Source organism: Salminus brasiliensis, chromosome 1 (assembly GCF_030463535.1).
Source record: "Salminus brasiliensis chromosome 1, fSalBra1.hap2, whole genome shotgun sequence".
Classification (NCBI taxonomy): domain Eukaryota; kingdom Metazoa; phylum Chordata; class Actinopteri; order Characiformes; family Bryconidae; genus Salminus; species Salminus brasiliensis.
In genome coordinates this window covers 17,440,742-17,464,694 of record NC_132878.1, presented here as the reverse complement: position 1 = coordinate 17,464,694, position 23,953 = coordinate 17,440,742, and the positions used below count along the sequence as shown (strand labels likewise).

Below are 23,953 nucleotides of genomic sequence, written 5' to 3'. Positions count from 1 at the left end.
ATCTGCTCCTCAGGCACTGCAATAGTGGCTGCCCACCGCTTTGGGCACATGTTCTCAAGTTTTACCTGTTTTTTTTTCTTTTGTTGTTTTTGGAAATTAAGAATTTTACTTTTTTATTTATTAACTTATTTTAAAGCTTAGTTCTTGTTTTCTGTCTGCTGAGTTTCACAATGCAACATTAGCACCACAGTGACTAAGCTTTTCGAATGCTGCATTAAATACACAAAAACTATTTGTTAATTAACAAAAAAGTATATTATATTATATACCTAAAAATAAAGGAGCAAAAAGGGGTTTTCCAATGCTATAGATGAACCACCTCTGGTTTCCTAAAAAGCTTTTATTGGATAGCTCTTTTGAGAACCCTATTTAATGAGTGTAAATACAGGTTTTAAATGCTGAAAGAACCTTTCAACTGCAAAGGTTCTAGAAAGAACTCTTAAATTAGTATAGAAACATTGTTACGTTGATTCTTCACACTCTCAAATCACTTTCAAATATGGTTCTTTAGTCACCATTCATATTCATATCATTTCCTTGATATCATTTCATTTGATAACCCTGTTGCAAAATACTTTATGTTAAACAATACTTAAAAATATCCTACCCTTTTGTGTCAATGCTAGTGCAGAGGTCCTTATTTTGAGTAGAGGAAGACACAGGCTTCTTCTCGTCTTCTTCATCGCTGGTTAGGGTGATGCCCAAGCTTGGGGCTGCTGCTTTAGTCCTCAGCTGAGACGGCTGTTGATCATCTGGATCCAAATCATCCTGGAAACCGGAGACCAGTGGATTCCCACCTCTTCCTTCTGCATCACTGAATTTGACAAGGAGAGAGAAATGAAATGGTTTGTCATAATAATCAGTATTTGCCCCATGTCTATACGGAGTGAGTTATACAGTAAGGTGTATAACTCTACCTATGATTCTTTAATTATACTTTTAAATGTTATATGTGGAAGTACAGGAAATAGGAATCGTAGTGTCATTTTGTGGCCACGTTTCCTCATAGATCTACTGCTTTCAAAGCCATTACATAGCCACAACCAGAGTGTAAACAAATAAAACCTTTTTCAATGAATTATCTTTTTAAGTAACTAATTTGGCTTCTTTTCCAAAAAGTGTGCCCGAGACTTCAGTACAAGCTGTGGGAGATTCCAGTAAAAGCCTACTGTTCTGTTATGCCACGTTTGTGAATGGCCAACGTGTGTACACTGGAGCAGTCATGCCTCCACCTTGCTCAGGTCATGCAGGCCCTGGAGTTGTTTCAGGATCATAAAATCTCAAAGGGTTTTATGATGTGTTTAGTCAGGAACTGCTCTATTGTCCTGAAGGGTGTAACCTCTCTTTGACACTGGGAATTCTTTTAAAACTACTGCACTCTCTCGGGGAAACCAGGTATTGTAGTATCCTCTGATGCTGGCTGATGCTGAGCATATTGCCTTGAATGTAAGGAGTTTTCTCAGTTCTCTTTTCACATTGTCCCATTATTGAAGGTCTTGTTTAGAATATTTTGAATCTACCCTCTCGGTGCATCCTTTCTCTTATTTGTATGATCCCTGCATGATCCTGACCATGTCTCTTTTTGCTCTTGATTTTGATCGGAGTCATTTAATTTAGAGTAGAGGAAAGCGTGGTAAGCATACCCCAGGGGGGTAATGTTGGGACCCTTAATCTTCATTTAATTCCATTAGCCAGTCACACAATTACACAGATACGCCCCCATACTGACAAGTGATGAGTGAGAGCTAGACTTGGAACATCCAGCGTATGCCAAACCCAGTTTTCTAAAGAAACTAATGACATTAAAATAATGACACATGATGTCTGTGGTTGTAATGATTTAGTAGTTTGTAGTGATTAGCACAGAGCCGTTAGCACTTTGGGTATGTGTTTGTAGCACTGCTTTGTGTTGTTAAGTGCTGAATGGATGATGTTCCTATGACCTGTGGCTTTGGGTTTGTTAACATCTTCTTATTTGTTCTTTTACAGCCTCACACACAAGCCCTCATACTGACCACAGACTGAACTGAAAGTAAAGAAAGGTCAGACAAGAATTTCAGTAACTTTACTGGTGGGTTTTGTAAAAAATCTCAAGAAGTGTTCTGAATGAAAAGCATCTCAACCAGGAATCACTGTAGTGCCGGGCAATCCAACAGGATTAGTTTGATCATCATTGACGTTCTACATCTCAGTGCTCAGTGAAATTCAGTGTGTCAGCCTTGAGTGGCCCATGTTATCTTGTGATCACTGACAGGTCCCACCTGAGTGAACCACACCTTCAATACAGTAAAACAGTACTACAAAAGATTCCTATTTATTCATTGCTAATTATTATTATTCATTTTTAGGTAAGCATTAGCAAAATCATCTGATGTATACCTGGTGTGCCACCACACTATGCTTGATATATTTAGTGGGATGGATTTAATAACTTTATTTTTGTATATATTGTCAAGGTCACGCAAAAATCTCTAAAACTACAATTTTACAGTAGAATGAAAAAATAAAACTTCTTAGCCTTCAATAGAGGTCAATGTAAAAAGATTACATCCAAAAGCACAATTTGAGATACAGGGTTTGTGCATGACCGTGTGCAAGCTGGGGTACACAGCAGTAATTCTAACATAAAATCAAAGTCATGTTTTCTGCTTTGAGATTTGTTGTCCACCTTTTAAAAAAAATGCAAACACATGGCTTCAGCTTAACAAACAGCCAAACTAAATGGAAAGTTGTATGGAAAAGCCAAAATAAGCTTGCCTGTCACTGTCATGATTTGGAGCTGCTGCTAGAGCTTTTTTTCTCGATTTGGCTGCTTCTCCACTGTCCTCCAGAAAGCTCCGGTCCAGTCCTACCTCTGGTACAAACTCATCCACATTTTGCACCTTCCCTGAGGGCTTGGGGGCTTCACAGGCTGCTGTTTCTATAGAGTAGGAGAAAGCACATGGTAAAGCAAACCACATCTACAAGTACAATCCACACTACACTTTAAAAAGGATCAGTGGATTGGATGGTCCGGTTCAATATTGTATGGGGGGGGTTGTTTAAATGTCAAAAAGGTTTTTCACAATCTGACTCATTACCAAAAAAAACAAAACAAAAAAACAAACAAACAAAAAAACAAAAACAAAAAAAAATCAAGAAACCCACTGCCTTGTAGTTTTAGGTACCAGATCCAGCTCATGAAGGGCTTGATTATTAGCTAATGAGCTAAATCTGGTGTGCTGGGACAGGGAATACAACAACAATGAGTTGTACTACTCTAAAGAAATCCATTTGGCACCTTCATTTTTAAGAGTCTACGAAGGATCTGCCAAATGCATTCAACCACAAAACCTCAAGACCCTTGACTTGATTTAATAAACATGATATATCAACACAGTAACACCCACAGGGACACTTGATCATGTTTGGCTGTGTCAGCAGTGTTGTTGAGGACCATGATTTAATTATTAGATTCTTTTCCTGACCTACAGAGGGCGTCCACATTTAGATCTAGCATCAAAAGGACCTCAGAGGCTGCCTCATGGGCTCCACAAGAGTATTACTGCGAACCACAGAACTGCCCAGCTGTATAAAGCTAGAGCATATAGAACATAGAACAGCAAGGGCTACACATTTTACACAATGAATAATATATTCTTCACAAACGTCACTAAATGTTATCTCTATGAATCTCTAACAAAGTTTCAGGCGTACAATAATTACTTCACGCATTATAGAAGACAAACACAGACATTTTTTATGGAAATAAATCAATATGCATTTTATGACAGCTAGATATGACACGAGGCCAGACACTGCAAGACTCAATTATCTTCTCCCAATAACTTTAAAACAAGTCTTAGGCCCATTGTCCCTGTCCAATGCAAAAACATGCATCTCCAAAACTGTGACTTTACAAGAGAAGGCAAAAATATCCTGAACTTAGAATGAAAGTCAATGTTATTTGGAGCATTTCTATTAGTCTATTCATCCAGAATAATTTACACAGTGTACAAAGCAGCTAAAGGGTTCAAACCATGAAGTAAAACTAAAAAGTTGACAAAATGGAGATTCATGTTTTTGGAAAGCAGCGATATGTGCACCCATAATGCAATTAATAGGTCTGTTGAAAAGCTTTGGTAACATCTGTAGTTGAACCTGAAGATGTCCTTTGTTTATACCGCCACTTTGAAGGCTACATGTTTTTCTAATGTTAATACTTTAATATTAATACTTTACTAATGAATGTATTGTTATTATTTATATATATATATATAATTTTTTTATTTATTTATTTAAATCATCATTCCCCCCCCCCCCCCCAAAAAAAATTCTATGCCACCAATAATTTTATTTGTTTTGAATTTTTTGGGGCATAATATTGTTGTTTTAAATAACAGTTATGGCTTTTTTAATATTCACAAATTCAAAACACTTTTTAATTAAATGATATTAGGCCGATATAATGAGAACAGTGTGGGAAATGAGAACAGTGTGAATTTTCTTTTGTATCAAGCAAGTTGTAGCATAGGTTTCATTTAATTTGGCTTAGGAGACATAGCACGACCTGCGATGCAACTATTACACATTTACACATTGCGATGTCGATGCTGAAACAACATATTGTGCAGCCCTAAACCAAAGGCTACATCTAACTGTTGCTGCTGGCAAAAAAAAAAGTGTGGAGATTTAAAAAAAAAAAAGAAAAAAGAAGTGTTACTGTTGATATACATTTATTTAATCTGTTTAATTTTGCTTTAGTATCTTAACTGGTTACAAATCTATTCTGAAATATAGTGAGGGTTCCCACTATGTAGTCAGGGCTACATTTTCCAGGACTTTTTCAGAATATTTCCATACATGACAAGAGAAGGAGTGAACTGTATACTTATGTTGGGGACGTCTGAGGTCACCTTGCACTTCAAACTAAATGAACAGAAAGAAGCCTTTATTACCCTGTTTTTCATGAAAAGGGATCTCTTAGTAAGAGCAATGCAGAGAATTATTTAAGCAGAACATTTTTCAATTAGGACAGAAATCCATTACATCTCAGCTCTGTCACTCTGACTATGCCCACCACCCAATCAGAACCCGCAATGCAGCAGTACCTCTGAGGCATTTCTACAACTGCTTCATTGGTATTCAACATACATACATACAGTTTATGGGAACACTGAAGTCCCTGACCTTACTCTTACTATGCCTTCAGAAATTAGTGTTCCGATGTAGTGACAGCTAGGAACAGAGAACAAGTGCTTGTGTTTCTCATGCATACAAATGACATGGTGTGAGCAATTACCCTGCAAGCAAATGTTTAAGAATGGTGAGACACCGCTGATGAATTTACACAGCAGTAATGATTGGATGAAAGCTGGACCATATTTAAAGAAACACCACTTGAAGTCTTGGCACCTGCACTGCATTTGAGAAAGATGTAAGTAATGTTTCTAATGCAGATTTACCACTGCATGGTACCTACACTACTCTACTCTACGCTGCTTTTTTGCTTTTCTTTTAGGCAAATTTGGTAACTGGAACCCTGTGTACTGTGTTTTTCTAGCACATGCTCACTCATGTACAACGTTTGCTGAGTAAGAACTATAAGGTGACGCATAAACTTTGCAGAGCGCCGACTGGCCACAGAAAAAAAGTCACTCTATGCGACGCAGTGCAGACGTCCAGCACAAACTAGCCATTAGTAAACTCCCTGAGCTACAGTAGCAATCACATTTGTTTTTATTCCACTCACAATGGCAGCTCAAAATACAGCAGTGGTCTTTTAAAGAGGTATATATGTTCCTCGGATAGTTACATTGTTTTGTGACAAGCTACGTTTCAAGGGTGGGGGGGTACCAAGCATGAAGTGTAGGAAACTTCCCTCACTGACTCTTGCATGCACAGAGCCAGAGTCTTAGTTTCAGAGTCTACACAAATTCCAGTGTTGCCAAATGTACATGACTGTCCGAAACCACTGCCGCCACGTAAGGTGAAGTAGAAAATTATATTAAGCTGTCAGAACTCAAATGTAGCTTCATCTGAAATTGCACATTTGTTTGGTGAGAGCTTACTGAGAAACAGTGAGCAGACTTGAGCTTTTGTCCCTTTGTTTGACTGCATTCCTTTATCAGTACCTCTTAGATCTATGCTTGTCTAAGTATCGACGAAAATGTTTGTTTTGCAAGTAATTATTAAATTAATTTCATTTTCATTTAATTAATCAACCATTAAATTTTTTCCATTTGTATTATTCTAAAACAATTCAGTATTTCTGTTTTGTATTTATATTTTGCCAGATTTTCCTTGGGACTTCATTAAAACACTGAGATGTATACAGCCTTACCTGGTTTGTCTAAAGGAGCATCTGATGTTGAGGACCCGAACAGACGGGAAATGAAGCCTCGTTTCTGAGCAGAAGGAGCTGCTTGGGCTGTTTGTGCGGCAACAGGGGGTTCCACAGTTTGCAATGGTGGATGACTCTTGGGCACCGGGGGTGCCGAGGACTGAATCGGGGGATTTACGGGATGGCTGTCTGGGTGAGGTTGAGGTTGGGGAGGCAGAGGTGCTTGTGGAGTGCTGGGGCTGGAGTTACTGGGGGAGGCAGCACCAGGCAAGACGATGGGGGACTGGGAGCCAGAGGAAGGGCTCTGGCTGTTAGAAGGAGCAGGAGATCCATAGGCTTTGCGTGCCTCCATCATTTCAATGAAACTGAAAACAGAGCAGTACATCACTTGCATCACTTAATGAACTTCTAAATCATCTGTTCCAAAAAAGGGTTTGACAAGGCATTAAAAAAACAAAAACAATAGTGACTACGACTACTAATAGAATTTAGCTTTCCTAAAACCATTGTGTACATGCTTGCAGCTTACATGTCATAGTTCTGATCTTCTGTCTCCTGTTGAACATTAAGCTCTTCCAGAGTTGCATCAATGTCAAGCTGATTGGTCTCCAACTGCCGTAAGAGTGTCTCCCTCTGCAGAGAAAACGCACACCCTTTCCCTTTGAGGTCAGGTAACAAAAAGCACTACACACAAGTCACATGGCATCAAACACATCTTCATCAGATTTCATGATGAAAGCCTACATAAGGTTTCAATAATCTGAGATCAGATCAATTTGCTCTAAATCAGTGGTAGGTATGATTGTACACACAGGTGTTTGATGCCTTCCAGAGGCTTGTCAGGTCCAGTTTTACTTTATGCTTCATCAAGACTTGAATTAGAAATTAACAATCTGACTTTGATATCTCTTTTAATGAATGAATGACCTTACTTTATTTGAATACTTTATGGATACACTTCACGCCCATATTGAACATCTATAGATACTTACAGTTGAAATCAGTAGTTTATATACACTAAAAAAAAAAGACATACGCATTTCTTCTCACTGTCTGACATGAAATAAGAATAACATTGACTTTGTTATCCTTAAGCCACTTTGTAACCAGTTTGGCAGTATGCTTCGGGTCACTGTCCACTTGGAAGACCCATTTGCACTCAAGCTTTAACTTCCTGGCTGATGTCTTGAGATGTTGCTTCAGTATTTCCACATAAAGTTCTTTCCTCATTATGCCATATATTTTGTGAAGTGCACCAGTCCCTCCTGCAGCAAAACAACCCCACAACATGATGCTGCCACCCCCGTGTTTCACAGTTGGGATAGTGTTCTCAGGTTTGCAAGCTTCCCCTTTTTCCTCCAAACGTAACGATGGTCATTATGGCCAAACAGTTCAATTTTTGTTTCGTCAGACCACATGACATGTCTAAAAAAATGAAGGTCTTTGTCCCTGTGTGCATTTGCAAACATTAATCTGGCTTTTTTAGGTTTCTTTTAGAGTTCTTCCTGGCAGAGTGGCCTTTCAGCCCATGTCAATACAGTGCTCGTTTCACTGTGGATAATGACACACTCTTAGATGTTGTCAATAAACCTATCAGAAGCTTCCGAGTTAATTAGAGACACACCTGTGGATGTATTTTAAGGCACACCTGAAAGACACTGCTTCTTTGCGTAACATTACGGGAAAGTCTAAAGAAATATACCGCTCAGGAAGGAGACAGGTTCTGTGTCCCAGAGATGAATGTGCCTTGGTCCGAAATGAGAGTCAACCCAAGAACTTAAGACCTTGTGAAGATGCTGAAGCTGGTAAAGACATGACATCATCATATGGGCTGTCCCAAATTGTTTAAAGGCATAGTAATCTTAATGTATTTAAACTTTTGACTTTGAAGAAAGTAATAAAAATTGCCTTAAAAAATCCCTCTCTCATTAGTCGTCTCATTAGAAATAATTTTGGGAATCCTAATTGACCTAAAATGGGAAAGGTTTATTCTAATTTCATGTCAGACAGTGAGAAAAAAATGCATGGGTCTTTTTATACAGTGTATGTAAACGTCTGGTTTCAACTGTACGTTGTTAACACACTGGTGTTGGTGTTGATTCTCAACAGTGTTAGGGTAGGAGTAAGGACCAGTGTTAGGGTAAGAGTTTCAAAATCACATTGATGCTCCACTGATCTGTAAGCGCCGCTCAGTGCTAATCTGCGCTCGGCACACCAGAAATTAAACTATGTAACACTGGTGAAGCAGGCAGGACAACGCTCAGAACAACAGTGTAGCACTGCATAACCAGAGTCATGCTTGTGTAAAATACTGTTATATTAATCTAATGCCTCATACTTACAGTTCTGAAACCGGATCTCTCAGGATCAATTACACTTCCCGATTGTAGGGGGAGCAAGAAGTGCCAATTTTAGTATAATGCTGCTTTAAAGGCTCTAACCTATCTCTTCAAAGTCTATCAGATTTCTCAATATCATTCAAAACTACTCAATTGAAAGATTCTTTAAGAAACTAAAAGTGGTTCTAAAGGGCCTGGTCCACAGAACGTCATTCAGTGATTAAAAGAAATGCAGCAATATTAGTGGTGAATGTTATCATGTTAAAAAATATGCATGCCTGAGTGTTCTGTGAATATAGTCATTGCTTAAAGAACACTGAGAGACCTCATATTTCATTACAACGAACCAAATTTCTCCTGTTAAACGTTGATGGTATTGTTTCTGAACATGCACAACTAGTGCATTCTGTTTATGCTAAAATATGATACATACTTTACCTGACTGATGATAATTACATACTCCTAAGGGACATTACGTAATTTGATTACCTGACCACCAAGTAGCTCCTTTTTCATCTGTTCTATCTTGTAGCTGTTATTCGAACTTAAAACTGTAAAATAGAAAAGCTGCACACAAGAGCCTGACCTGCAACTGTAGGAAGGGGATGTTGAAGAAGCGGTGCAAGTACTTGAGACCGAAGCCGTTCTTCATGGAGGACTCTGCATAATGAATGTAGGAGGAGCCAGGAGGTCTGCAATTAGACAGGACGACAGGGTCAGTGAGAAGCTGGGTGTAATATCAACCGTTCCTTCTCTGATTGACTCATTATAAATAGTTAACTTAAGTACTCAGACGAGATTAGTTTAACAGCAGGAGGTGCAGTAATAATTATTAGCTGCTAACTCTGGATATACTGCATTCATAGCATAGAATCTACTTTTTCACATCTACAATTTTGTGTGTTTCCACATCTTAGAAACTAAGCTGCATTTTGTATAATCTACAGTACAATCTAAAATTAGCTGCACATCATAAACCTTCCTTAATAGGCCCCACAACCATCTCATATATTTGCATATTAAAAATACATATTTAAAATTAACATGCTATAAAGGGTTCTTTAAGCAATGCCAGAGAAGAGTTTTAGTTCCATAAAGAACCAATATCAAAAGGTTCTTCACACTCTTTACAGCTCCTTTATGAACCCAAAGCAGTTCTTCTATGGAATCAGTAGTAGAGTAGCAACTAAATGTTACTTTCATTTTGAAAAGCTTAGCTATTTGTCCATGTTTACATTATTTACACATTGGAAATCTGTTTACTTTTTACTTATTATATAGGAATGACTGATAGTAATGTTTAGCATTTTGTAAAACCACTTAATTCCAACTGTATACTTCGTTCTAGTAACTCCTAAGAAAAGAGCAACACTGTATACAACACAAACTCTAAAAACCCTGTGGTTTGCAAGGCTTACCTGTTGAGGTTGTTGATAAAGTCTCTGATGTCATCAGGTAGGATGACCCGGTGTTCACCCATGTCCCGTTGGTTTCCCAGTACACATACAGGCACGTGTGTGGGTACCTTGGGCAACTCTCTTAGAATGTAGTTAAATGTCCTTTGGTAGAAAGTGAAACAGAGACTCATTAACTAGAATTTGTGCAAAACCTTCCTTAGCACTCATACCAAAATTGAAAAAGCCCAGTGTTTGTTGTAATCTGCCCTTTAAGTGACATCTACAGCTGCAAAGTAGCTTTAGTTTAGTTTAAAATGACAGAAGGGTTAATATACATCCAGCTGTAGACATGAGAGGAAAGAAAGAAGAGAGCATTGATATTCTCTCCAAAAAAACTGGAAGAAATATGATCAGTTTGAGAAGTCAAAGTGAATACAAAGTGCAATTGGAACTGCACTCCAAGGGTTCTACAAGGTAGGGGTCATATGCAGAACCACTTGAAGAAACGCTTGAATGCTTACATGGGTCTTTGCATGGCTAAATGGTTCTTCATCATAGTGGAAAAGAACCTGCTATAATCATACAACCTATTGCAGAAGTCACTACCGTTGTGTTACACAGCTTTTTTAATACTACATAAAGGCCTCCTCATGCAGCAGTGAGTTGCCTGTTAGCCAAGGTGTGAAGTTTTTTTCTCTCTTTTACTTATACTTTCTATAAGTAACTACAGAGGTCTTTTGATGCAGACATTTCACTAGTTTAACCTTTACATCATGTCTGATGCACTTTTCACTTAGGACTGAAATGCAGGATGAAGGTAAGGAAAGGAAAACATCATGTAGTATAAAATACGTCTCAGCTTTCTTTCTCCTGCACATCTACAGCCCCCCTCGTGACTTCAGGTCCTCTGACAGTAATCTACTCCCTGTCCCCCACACTATACTCTCCTCAATGGGCGCTGTAGGCCCTGATTTCTCTAAATGCTATTGCTGTTCTGGACAAATACTTATATGCAGTTTAGGCCAGGGTGCTCTGCTATATGAAGTATTTTAGGGGCTTATTTTCTATGATTTTCATCATTCAGAAAAGTCTCTGATCTGTTCCATCAAGCCTTAATCATTCAACTTAATCTTTAAAAAACATTTTTTTTATCAGATTAATCAATGATGAACTACCAAAATAAGGTGGTCAAATTTATAAGAAGCAAAGACAAAAGAGAGAAACTAGTTAAGTTAGAGACAGAAAAGAGAGTAAATATAAGTAGAGAGTGGAGTAGAGTGATAAGAAATAAAAACTAATTTCTTACCACTGCTTGGTTATGTCAAACATCATGATCACCCCGTTGCAGTTCTTGTAAACATCCAGAAACTCAGCATCTAGAGCCATCTCTGTTTCTGACTGAATGGGGAAGAAAGCATATTTGTGCGTTTGTGGCTTTATATAGTAGCAGTACATAAACAGTTAATGGCAGTGGACTAGAAGGACTTCAACAATCTAAATCGGAGCAAATCCGATGACATCAGGTTGGATACTCTCATTATTGAAAAGCAAGAGGAGAACTGTGCCCTAATACCTTCTTGCCTGTCTGCTTTTGTTTTGTTCTGTCAATACTTAGTGAGACTGTGAGCTGCCGATCTGGCTAAACAAAGGCAAGCACACAGGAAAGAAAGCCTGAGGTAAGTGTTTAGACACAGTCAAGAGCAAAGCTTTTTACTGCTTCATTCATAAACTTTGAGTGCTTCTTACAGCATGGGTGTTTGAGCTGTTTTTGGTGATGCACATATGAAAATGCTAGAGACACTGTTCGTTAGGGGTAGGAATTACTAGAGACTCCACGTGATGATCCCTTTGGCATGGCAACAAAATTATACTGAATATGAATACTTCTCAAATTATTGTATTGATGTTCAGTATCGTATCCAGTATCTTGACTATACTTCTTTTTAGTGCAAGATTAATACATCAGTTTTCCAGTCTTCTAAAAAATAGTTTCAAATCAGAGCAACCACTGGGAAGCACTATTCAACTATTTAACTGTTATCCAAGAGCCATGATACGTGCAAAAATAAAGATAAATTATAAATAATTAATTAATTTACATATAACATATATAATAACACAATTGTAATTATATTTACCAGTGGTTCTTCTACTGCATTGCTCAAAGAACCAACTCTAGCCAACTCGAGTGTAGTATTTTTATAAACGGACAACTATCTGTGTTCATCAGAATCAGAATCATTAAAGGTGATTCTACAAGTCCTACCTCTTGAGGTTCATTTTCCAGCTTAAGATTCTCTCCACGTCGTTTACCTTTCCCTGCAGTATTTAAAAAAAAAAAGGAAATGCAAATACAAAGAAATCACTGTGTTTCTGCACATCATCAAAGCCTCTGAAAAGCAACCTGAGATTATTTAGTGTGTAAGGCAGTCTGCTCCCTATAAACTATTAATTAACACAGGAATGTAATATTAATGATACTGCACTGTAATACACTGTACACAAAAAACAGTCTCAAAGGGGTGGTGATGAATTTAACTGTGAAATCTAAGGCCATCTGCCACTGTACATTTTGAAACATATTATCTTTAAATTCATAAAACCAAATTTAGCTCTGTGAGAAAACTACAGAACACCGGCTAAAGTGAGTTAAAGTGAAACTACAAGCTTATTGAAGGAGTAAGCTTCTTTAAAGAGTACTCATCACAGCAGGCAGTACATAAATAAAGGTAAGTCAAATATCAAGTCCCTTAAAAGATACACATGTAAGGTATGTGTGAAGTTAACTACAAGCCAACTCAACTTCTAAATTCTTTTCAAAAATGAAATAAACAATAATAATAATAATAATAATAATAATAAAGTCCCATATGCTACATCACAATCGTCCCTTAGCTAAAGGTGTGTGAACCTGACTTTTAAGGGTGTAAGAAAATAATGATATATCAAAGCATGGCAATATTATGATTTGCATGTCTGCATCAACTCTCAAAAACACAGTATAGACTTTTTAATTACTAGTTTACATGTAACCACTGCATCATAACACTTCATGTATCATCATGTTTTTTTTCCAATCCACAGCCCCACTGACTGTGGGGCTATGACACCTATATAAGCTTGCCCATTCCAAAACTATGAGCACAAATATGAAGGTGATCCCCTTCACTTATCTGGGGCCCCTTTCTGCAACATTTTGGAGTGCATCTGTGAGAATTTGTGTCCATTCAGTCAAAAGAGCATGCAATTTCAGACAATGATGCTGGACAGGAAGGCCTGGCTCACTGTTGATGTTGCAGTCCATCCCAATAGTGTTCATTGGAGATGAGATCAGGCCTCTATGGACCTTCCTTTGTGCACATGGGCAGTCATGCTGGAACAGTAAAAGACCTCCCCAAAACTGTTACCACAAAGTTGGAAGTCTACATCTATCTAAAATATCTTTGTATGCTGTACTATTAACATTACCCTTCACTGGAACTATAAGGCCCTGAGCCCAAACTTTGAAAAACAGCCCTAGACCAATTATTCCTCCTTTACCAAACTTTACTGTCGGCATTCTGCAGTTCTGTAAGCAGCGTTCCTCGGTCATCCATCAAAGCCAGATTCATCTTTACACTTCCAGACAGCAAGGGGTGATTCATCACTCCAGACAACTTGTTTCCACTGCTCCAGAGTCCAGTGGCGCCATGCTTCACACCACTTTGTATGCAGCTGCTCAGCCATGGAGAGCCATTTCATGAAACTCCCAAAGCACAGTTTCTTGTGCTGATGTTGCTTCCAGAGGTAGTCTGGAACTCTGTGGTGAGCAATACATCAGAGGATGGGTAGTTCTTATGTGGTACGTGTTCAGCATTCAGCAGAGCCGATCTGTCAGTTTGCGTGGTCAATTGCTTCGTGACAGAGCTGTTGTTGACCACAGATGCTTCCATTTAACCATAACACCACTTTAACCACAGCTAACCACAGCAGATCTCTAACAGCATGGACATTTCGGAAACAAGGCAAAGGCAGCATGACTCCAGAGTTCATACACATTATTAATTGTTTTCAGAAACTATACTCTCAAAACCAAGCTTTCACTGTAGTTTTTAATATCCTGATCTATTCTCATAATATACTACACAGACGGGTTTGGCTTAAAGTAAATGCAACTTTTACTAGCAAATAAATTCAATTGCTTCATCAAATTACATTACATACCCTTTAATGCTTTTTGATGTAAGGAGCTATCCTAAACATACAGAAATAAAGAACTATAATCTGGAAACAGCAAAAACAGTACACTAGTGTCCTTGCAAGATCTAAAAGAATGCAATTCCATGGGTCCCCTAATACCTCAGAATGCAGTCTGTCTGCCTAAGGAGATCACCTTACACGCAACAGTAGGTCTACTTTCAGAGGTGCTGAAGTTGATGAACCACGTTACGGGGCTTGAGGATGTCCTAAGGCTAGTAAGGCAGTCTGCATGAATCATCATGAATCATCTTCAAAACTTCTTCACAGTTTCTAAGACTTCGGCTCATCACCACTGGTTTACTTTCATGCAGATATGAATTGTGTTCCATATGAATTGTGGAACTTCACTCCTCTGCAAGCTTTTTTGCAAATTGATTGGACCAAAGTTCATTCATTTATCACTTTTTATTATTTTCCTTGGATTTACACACTCAAGCAGAGAACAACAGCGCTTCCTGGAGGATTGGCCTTTAACTATGCAGGAACACCTACAAACAAGGAGCCGTTCTTGTACAAGAAGGTCTGCAGCTGTTTGGGCGGTATGTCGAGCCAGTCATGTGACAAAATGACAATCACGCAACACCACACACAAGACCGGAAGCAGACCGCTGAAAGTTAACCCCAGACCGCTGATTTTAGGGGGACCAGATATTAGTTCTCTGGGCCGCTTCAGTGTTCAAAAAACAGCTTTTACACTATGCGTTTTTAGGGGCAGTGGTGGCTCAGCAGTTAGAGCGTCGGGCTATTGATAACAGGGTTGTGAGTTCGATTCCCGGGCTCGGCAAGCTGCCACTGTTGGCCCTTGAGCAAGGCCCTTTACCCTCTCTGCTCCCCGGGCGCTGGAGTTGGCTGCCCACTGCTCTGGGTGTGTGTGTACTCACTGCCCCTAGTTCACTAGTGTGTGTGTGTGTGTGTGTGTGTGTGTGTGAGTGTGTGTTCACTACCACAGATGGGTTAAATGTGGAGGACACATTTCGCTGTACATAGTACAGTGACAAATACGTGCACCTTTACCAATTGTCCCAAACTCTCAGAGCAAGTGATCCTGGTACGGAAAAACACATTCTACTGAAAGTGTCTACGAAGACTGCATAGCTGCATGTGCTTGATTTTATACATCCATTATCAAGGACTGAAGCTGAAACACCTAAACTCAATTCGGCACTCCACAAACTTTTAGCTTATATGTGAATGAAAATATATGCTTCCATATATAGACTGTATGGTTTGAGGTGAACTGAACATTTTTGAAAGTTTACATTTACATACTACATCAATCTCGTAAAACTAGATAAATACATAATCAAAACCAGTACAACCAAAATGTAAATGCAACTGCACACTCTTTAAAGGAATAGGTCAGTATATTTCAGCCTAATCTGTCAATGGCATTTGTATTGACCACTAAAATAGTAATACAATACAAATATAAAACAAAATTCACTGATACAAAACAACTGCTTCATATTAGAAGAAGTGTGTTTAGAATCAACAAGTTTTCTGCTTTTATACACAGTACAGGGAAACAGCGAAATTTCCAATACTGGACTATTCCTTTAACCCAGAAAACAGACTGTAAGCAACTGTTCTGTATGCTTACACTAACACACACCAAAATATACAGCACAGTTTTTCTAAAGTTCATCACAACATGCTACAGTTGAGTACAAAAAGAAGGAAGAGAAGGAGACACTGCAAATACACAGACTTGAGTGTTTGACTACTACAGGACACACTGTGCTCACCTATGCCCTCTGGCAGAGGAATCTTTTGACCTAAAGGTATCACAGAGTAGGGACATGATGACAAAAGCAATATTTAATTTTTTGTGATTTTTCTACTTACTTTTTTGGTTTCTACATAACAACTGTACATAAAATGGCATTCAGAATTTCAGCGCTCATCCACAGCTTCTATTTTCTGTTGTCTATTTGATAATGTTCCTAAACTGCCATTGACTTCAGGTTGTTCTTTGAAGGCTTACCTTTGTCCACCACATCCCAGACTTCCACTTTCACCACATCATCAGTCGCTGTGGATAGAGCAGTAGACAATGTGACAGCCTGTCATGAATCACAGTCCAAACAGAAACCATAAGAGAATTCAATCAATTCATTGAGTTCAACTTGATTGCGACAGATGCAATATATAGGAGATTCCCAATACTAGCACCAATTGGCTCAAGCTGCTGCTATTGAAATTATGAGCTGATGCTGGTATCCGATATTTCTCATGGTCATATGTGCCAATGTCTAAATATGAACTAGGTATACATGCAGTTTTTAGTCCATCGAATAACCACCCAACATTAGGGCTACATGTTTTTTTTCTTTTGGTTAGTCAATTAATCAAAAAACGAATTCATCTATTATTCTAAAGGGGCTTTTCTCTGTGTGCTCGATTCAAATAATTTTATCATAATAACAAAAAAAGATATATATATGAATATCTGAATATTTCAATATTCAGATATTCAATCACCTCTGAAAGGTGACCTCCTAGGAAAGTCACTGGCAAAAGTATTTTTGACTATATGTGGTGCTAGGAACATAATTGATTTACATGCTGTAAACATGTGAATACGTGTAATGGTAATCCAGGCTATTTTCACTACTACATGGCCAATAAAGTACACAGAAAAATAGAAAATGGCTAAATAACAACTTTAGATTAAGTATGGTGCAACATTACGTTACCAAAACAAGTTAAATCACTTTTAACATAGAGTAAAAACATGAAAACACTGCACATCAAACATAATCTGACTAAATGTCTAACATGAGGAACACCTCTTCCTTCCTTGCATTTTGTCAGCAGTGTGTCACAAGGTGTGGCTCTCCCACTATGCAAACAACTATGACACAATTAATTAAAGGGTAATCACTATGTCGGGATATAATCAGGCTCAAACACAAGCTCAAAGTCATATCTTGTTGCACTCTTATCCTGCTAGCACAGCGCTCACTATGAAAATTGTTAAAAAAAAAAACAAATAAAAAAAAAAAACAACAACAACAAAACTGCTATTATGAACAGAAAGCTACAAACAGCAAATAACATACTATATACACTGTTGGGGTCTAGCTAGTTAGCAGTAACTTTTAGCTAGCGCTACCTAATTGCAAACGAAGTCTCTGAAGCCCACACTACTTATAAACATGCCCGCTGTACCTTAGGGACTAAGCTATGCTGCGATTGCTTTTGCAGTGCTTATGGAGTAGAAGCTGTTTACACTGATTTTGCATAACCAGAAGGAAACCAAGGCCTTGTGAAAAAAAAAAGGTCCATCACTTACTTTTGTAATTCCAGTGAATGCTGGTGACCTGGATCTCCTGTGTGGGGATGTACTCCTCAATAAACTTCTTCCCCTGGAGACGATGCCACAGGGCACTCTTGCCAGTGTTTCGGTCTCCACGGATGACTATTTTCACTGAAGGGTAAAAGGAAACATAATCAGAAATAGCAAATAGAGACAGACACAAATACAGTACTGAACAAGTGGCAGCAAATGTAAAGACAAAAGACAAAACAGATAACCCGTGCACTGTCCAGACCTCAACATCATTAAATGTGTTTGGGAATGACTTGGATGGTGAAAAAAATTCTAAGAGTAAAGTTTAGAGGTGTGAAAAAAATATCCCTGAAGTCAAATTGAGGCAAATGCATTTTGCCCATTTCCTGTATCAAAAAGAACAATAAAAAAACAACACCACAAATATAGTACTTAATAGATGTTGTTTCTGGAAATAAAATAAATGTAGGAGGCTATTTGATTCCTGACTATCCTACAAAAAGCAGTATTCTGGGACAATAAATAAATAAATAAATAAATAAATAAATAAAAGATTCTGAACTGCAGTTGGCTCTTCTTTATAGTCTCAGCTCTCTCTTATGTGGGTTATTTTAGTCCACAGTATGGTGACACTGGTGAAATAAGTAAATAAATAGAATAAAAGGGACTTGTCATATCAAGGCATGAATGATATTAAAAGTAGTCCAGTCTAACTCTACATTTGTAATGATAATGGATTATAATACCAATGTCATCACAGCCAGGGACTTTGCCTTGTATTTGTTTTAAAAGGATCTGTGATCTTTTTGCCAATGCCAATAAAATTGTGGGTCAACATCATCCACCAAAAACACTCTTCTATCACTACATCACTATTATGGTTATGTAGGCCCCACACTGAAGAATCCTATCTGAGCAGCTTCTTAATGGTTTTAAAATAATAACCTAAAATCAAAATCGACCTTTTAAATTTTACCTTCTTAGTCCATGTCCCTGGACATCTTTTGCATGATTCATCATTTCATTTCAAAAACGCCTCTAAACCGCCTTCGGATTTTTTAAATATATATATATAATGCAGAAGCAGGGGATTAAATCATCATTATTATCCCCCACCATCCCCCATCATTTAATAAAAACATGCTAGCTCAGAAACGCAACCTGAGACCATCTCACTGATTATCCATAAATATGCCAGAAGGAAAGCAGGTTTTGATTTCCAATTCAGACTTATGCTTATAGCTAATAAAGGTCAACACACATGCAAAACATGCAGGTTCTGATATGTGTATATGACTTTAAACATGTGTGTCTCTGCTACCTTTACAAATTTTTTTGTTTGTTTGTTTTGTTTTTTACAAATGATCTTATTCTTTAATATAATCTGAACAAAATTAGTTCCATTATATTTGCATTTCACTGAAACGTTTCCGTATTTCCAGGTACACATGTTGCTTGCTGGTCACTTTACAGAAGCAGAGTGTGTCAGGCTCTCTCATCATTAGAGCAAAAATGAACACAGAATATGAATTTATAGAAGGGCAAATCGGAAATGAGAAGAACAATAAACACATTTATCATGAGTTTCTTACAATCTGGGTGTGTAATGGTGGAGAGTTCACCTCAGGCAATCTGTTTTAATTGTACAGCTGAGGATGATGTTACCCAGAACTTTCTGTTTCTGTTCACTTACTCTTATTTTTCCCCATTTAGATTTACTAGCGCAGCCGGGTTCTGCTGTGACAAAAGTAAACAGATGGTGTTTTTAAGCTTAGCAGTAGCTAACTGGGCTTGTATTAGTCAATCTTGAAAGATGTGGCCCTGTTGTCAAGATATCAAAGGCCTGGTGATGTCACAGCCCAAACAAGTTACTAATCATTGGCACAATATCAACTGTATTTTCATTCATCCCTGATAAATCTGTGGGTTGCTAAGATTGGCTGATATTATCGGTCACATTGGTTAGGCTCTAGCTGAGCATACAAAGGTTTTCCTGTTTTAATTTGAAAAATATTTTTCACAGATAAAACCGTAAAATTATGGCATGTTCCATATATGAAGGTACAAATTCACACGGACTCCTTTAAACTTCACAGTCCATAAATGGAAACTGAATTTTCCACACAAGAATCGGCTGATTTACATATCTCGACTTACTAAGACAGGTAAACCCCATCCATTTATATTTCAGCTCATGTTTTTGGAGTGAAACATAATACAGGACAGAGCTCATTCATCTCATCTGTCTTCGAGGCAGAATAACAGAAACAGCCTGTTATATTTTAAGGGATAGAGAGAGGTTGAAAAATAGTTGTGCAAAAATTAATTATGACTGCAACAAAAATATAAAAACCATATGACATTCTGCAAAAACAATACTGCATTATTAATACTACAAATTAGGGGTGCACTGATATCAGAATCTGTTCATCACTACTGAAAAATAAATTCTTGGCAGCAGACAGATGATTATCAATATCTCACAAAAATAAAAGAAATAATTTACTTTGCTTTGGGCATCTGCATTGGTCACTGGAGAACAAGTCTGTTTACATATGTATGTTTGTTTACGCAACACCAATCCTACATTATAAAATGCTGAATGGCTGAATTTCAGTGGCGAAAACATGGCATTTTCTAACCTTACATTGAGTGCCTTTAGATCCCTAAAGCAATGCTGTAATATAATACTATATATATATATTGTATATATAATACAAAATACTGTGTGTTACACTGAAGCTATTAAAACAATAAATGCTGTCCCTGAAGGCGCATCCGGGTGGCTTAGCCAAAAACACCAGGTAGAAACTACAGGCGACTGGAAAAATAGGCCAGCAGGCCTGATCATATATCATTCATGCATTTTTTAGATCACCACATAGAGCAAACTGCTCTGCAAGTAACCTGTTCACGAGAGGATCTATTAGACAGCACAGATGAGACCATAGCTCAGCAACAAATAACCCCACTCAAATTTATCTGACACTTCATGCACCTTCATAACAGCTAGCTGGAAAAATCGGAGAGGCCAGGCCTATATCTTGGCCTTAATCTTTATAAAATCCGCTCATTCCAATGTCATTTTTATGGCTGATTCATAAGCAACCAAAGTTATTTGAAACCTAGCCTTGGCTATTCTCTATTGCGGACTGACCACAATGTTTGGTCAGTGGTGGAACAGTGCTTTACGACTGATATGACATATTTCACAAACATAAACAGACTTGACGCCCGACACATGGTTTTAAACAGCTTATAGATGCCTACGACTTTTGCACAGTACCATCTCTGCTGGACCTGGTCAGCTCACACTGTTTCAGCTGGATGACTAGCGTTGCCATTGACCAGCATAAGTGAGTACTACCAGGCTGGTTGACCAGCATGATCAGGATAGTCCTGCAAACCATTCACGTCAAGTGAAAACACACCCTATGCTAGTCTATGAGTTAATCCCTCTGGCAGACCAGCGCAGGGTATCTTCCCATTTGGATGACTAGCTTTTTGACCTCCTGGGTAAATCAAGGAGATCAAAATATCACCAAAACTGAAAGGTAACGTCGCAATTTGCAGACAGCACTGCATACGGACAGCCGGCGCTAACGGTCAGGCAGGCAGTGAGCTGGCTGAAGGTTTTGTGGCGTGTGTGCAACAGACTGAAATCTATACTCACTGTTGTATTGTACACCCTTGGCAAAGCGCCTCTGTAGACTCTGGTTCATGGACTGCAGGCCAGCGGGTATGTTCCTGTCCCGGAACTGTCCCGCTTCAGATCCCACAAGCTTCTTCAGTGCAGTGAACATCCTGACCCACAGTGTCCCAGCAGTGTCCCAGCAGTGTCCCAGCAGTGTCCTTTCAGAAGTAATGACTGTTCTCTTTGGAGATAGCTAGCTAATCGCTGCAAAGACGCATTGACAAATGTTCTTAGCTAACTCATACTGATGGACATTACTTTTTCACAAGGTTAACTGTAGGTCAGCTAAGCCAAAAATATAATGATGGATAATAATAATAATAATAATGATAATGATTACTCTGACCAGTACAGAATCCTATGAGCCATTCTCACTGCTGATACAGCTAGCTAACGTTAACTGACACCATGTCCACCATATCCTGCTGCCACCATCTGGAGGGAGAAAACACAAACGTGGAGACATTTAGACAACCAGAACCAGAACCAGACTCAAAATGCACCAATACAGCTTAAAAACAACACATCCAAGGGTTTCAGAAACGTGACTGTGTGGCTTGCGAGCAAACGTTTAAAATAACATAGCTAACGGGTCAGCAGCGTTACTGCACCCACATACCCACATACCCAGCTATTCCCCCACGAAAACAACCCGTTATTTATAAACGCGTCCTGCTCGCCTGGGAATTCAGGAGCGTACCATAAAACCGTTCATTCAGGGAGGATATTTAGCTGTGCCTTACGTAGCTAAGCTAAACAGCTGTCTGTCTTCAGCTCCTGAGCTCATTTCCAGCGCAGTAACCTATTTAATATCAGCGAGAAAAACGTCAGGCGAAGAGCTAGCCAGGCACACCACCAGCTGACTAGAGCCGTTTGGCTTCTTAGGCTACTACTGAGCTACGTGTCACCGTCTCTTATGCAAACCAGCGAGACCAACCTGGCGACCCGCCCGCCCATAAACTGCCCTTTTAAAAACAATCACCTCACGGATAGTCTTCATACCGACCACGGACTCGCATCTCGGCCTAAATGCTTCAGAGCATCATTTACTTTCTACTCGAGCCCGAGCATTTCCGTAGCATCATCATTCCCAGGGAATGCCGGAGAGCACAGTGATGAGAGGAGGCTTCATCTGTTTACCGGAGCCGCACGCTATGGCGCCCCTAGTGTCAAGGTGATGCAATGGCCGTGGCTTTTTAAAGAGCCCACGTTATGGGAGGGTGTTTTTATAATGTTTCTCGTCGCTGTAGTGAGATTTAATGTAGTATGCATACAATGCTAAAATTGATTCATCTGCTTCAAGTGGTCTAAGCTGGTCATGGTGGTTGGTTAACTAGCTCGCTAAGCTAGCTTGACTAGCATGGTGCATGTGTTTGTTTGGGTTTGATGGACTAGCTGCCCTAATGACATGAGCTGCTTGGTCAAGCTGGTCAAGCTCCTGACCAGCAGGTATGTTTTCAACTGAGTTTGATGGTTTAATTGGTCTACAAGTTTGATCAATCTGACAGAGCTAGACCATGCTGGTTGAGCATCATGACCAAGTTGGTTGACCCGCATGACCAAACTGGTTACCAGGCATGACTGGCATTACCAAACCGGTTGTCCAAGCTGTTTGAGCAGCATGATCAAACTGATTAACAGGCATGACTAGCATGACCAAACCGGTTGACCAGCATGACCAAGCTGGTCGACCCGCATGACCAAACTGATTAACAGGCATGACTAGCATGACCAAACCGGTTGACCAGCATGACCAAGCTGGTCGACCCGCATGACCAAACTGGTTAACAGGCATGACCTGCATGGATAAACTGGTTGAGCAACATGACCAAGCAGGTCGACCCGCATGACCAAGCTGGTCGACCCGCATGACCAAACTGGTTGAGCAGCCAAGTTGACCAAGTTGGTTGACCCAGCATGACCAAACTGGTTACAGGCATGACCTGCATGACCAAACTGGTTACAGGCATGACCTGCATAACCAAACTGATTAACAGGCATGACTAGCATGACCAAACCGGTTGACCAGCATGACCAAACTGGTTAACAGGCATGACCCGCATGACCAAACTGGTTGAGCAGCATGACCAAGTTGGTTGACCCGCATGACCAAACTGGTTGAGCAGCCAAGTTGACCAAGTTGGTTGACCCGCATGACCAAACTGGTTACAGGCATGACCAAACTGGTTAACAGGCATGACCTGCATGAACAAACTGGTTGAGCAGAATGACCAAACTGATCTGGCCATCTTACCAACACAGGGTATGTTTATTCCTGAATGACCAGCTTAGATAATCAAAACCAGCTACCAGCAAAAGCTGGCCTTGTGCTGGATTTTTCAGCAAGGTGGTTTGGTAAAGCTGGTTGACCAATTTCAGTTATGCTGGTCATGCTGCTCAACCAGCATGGTCAGGATGATGGTCAACCAACTTGCTGGTTGATTAGCTTGGTCCATTTGGTCACACTGGTAGGCTAGGCCCACAAACCTATGTGAAAACATATCCTATGCTGGTCAAGAGCTAAGATGGTGAACCATCTTGAGCTGGTCAGGCTGTTTTTCTCCTCAGCAGGGTCCACAGTGCCATACAGTTCAGATCTATTAGGCTGCAGAAAACAACTGAATGTTTTGTATTTGCAATGTAACACAAATCAACATGTCCACCTATAGC

At 39.2% G+C, this 23,953-nt stretch overlaps 1 protein-coding gene across 4 annotated transcripts in view; it reads right to left on the bottom strand.

Annotated features, from left to right (window-relative positions):
- The window catches only part of rabl6a (RAB, member RAS oncogene family-like 6a), a 30,284-nt gene extending 7,873 nt beyond the window's left edge, over nucleotides 1–22,411 (bottom strand). Inside the window, exons 1-13 of one of the 4 annotated variants that reach the window (XM_072673642.1) lie at nucleotides 22,266–22,410; nucleotides 21,630–21,718; nucleotides 21,263–21,487; nucleotides 17,593–17,727; nucleotides 16,282–16,329; nucleotides 12,325–12,377; nucleotides 11,365–11,456; nucleotides 10,080–10,220; nucleotides 9,248–9,353; nucleotides 6,852–6,955; nucleotides 6,323–6,687; nucleotides 2,758–2,920; nucleotides 608–814 (exon numbers count right to left, since the gene is read on the bottom strand). In XM_072673642.1, coding sequence (XP_072529743.1) covers nucleotides 608–814; nucleotides 2,758–2,920; nucleotides 6,323–6,687; nucleotides 6,852–6,955; nucleotides 9,248–9,353; nucleotides 10,080–10,220; nucleotides 11,365–11,456; nucleotides 12,325–12,377; nucleotides 16,282–16,329; nucleotides 17,593–17,727; nucleotides 21,263–21,392 — 1,544 coding nt within the window. In that variant the 5' untranslated portion in view covers nucleotides 21,393–21,487; nucleotides 21,630–21,718; nucleotides 22,266–22,410. Of the gene's footprint in view, nucleotides 1–607; nucleotides 815–2,757; nucleotides 2,921–6,322; nucleotides 6,688–6,851; nucleotides 6,956–9,247; nucleotides 9,354–10,079; nucleotides 10,221–11,364; nucleotides 11,457–12,324; nucleotides 12,378–16,281; nucleotides 16,330–17,592; nucleotides 17,728–21,262; nucleotides 21,719–22,026; nucleotides 22,103–22,265 lie in introns of those variants that run through there. The other 3 variants (XM_072673657.1, XM_072673633.1, XM_072673650.1) reach the window with 3 other exon arrangements.
- Between the last annotated feature and the right edge of the window lie 1,542 nt (nucleotides 22,412–23,953).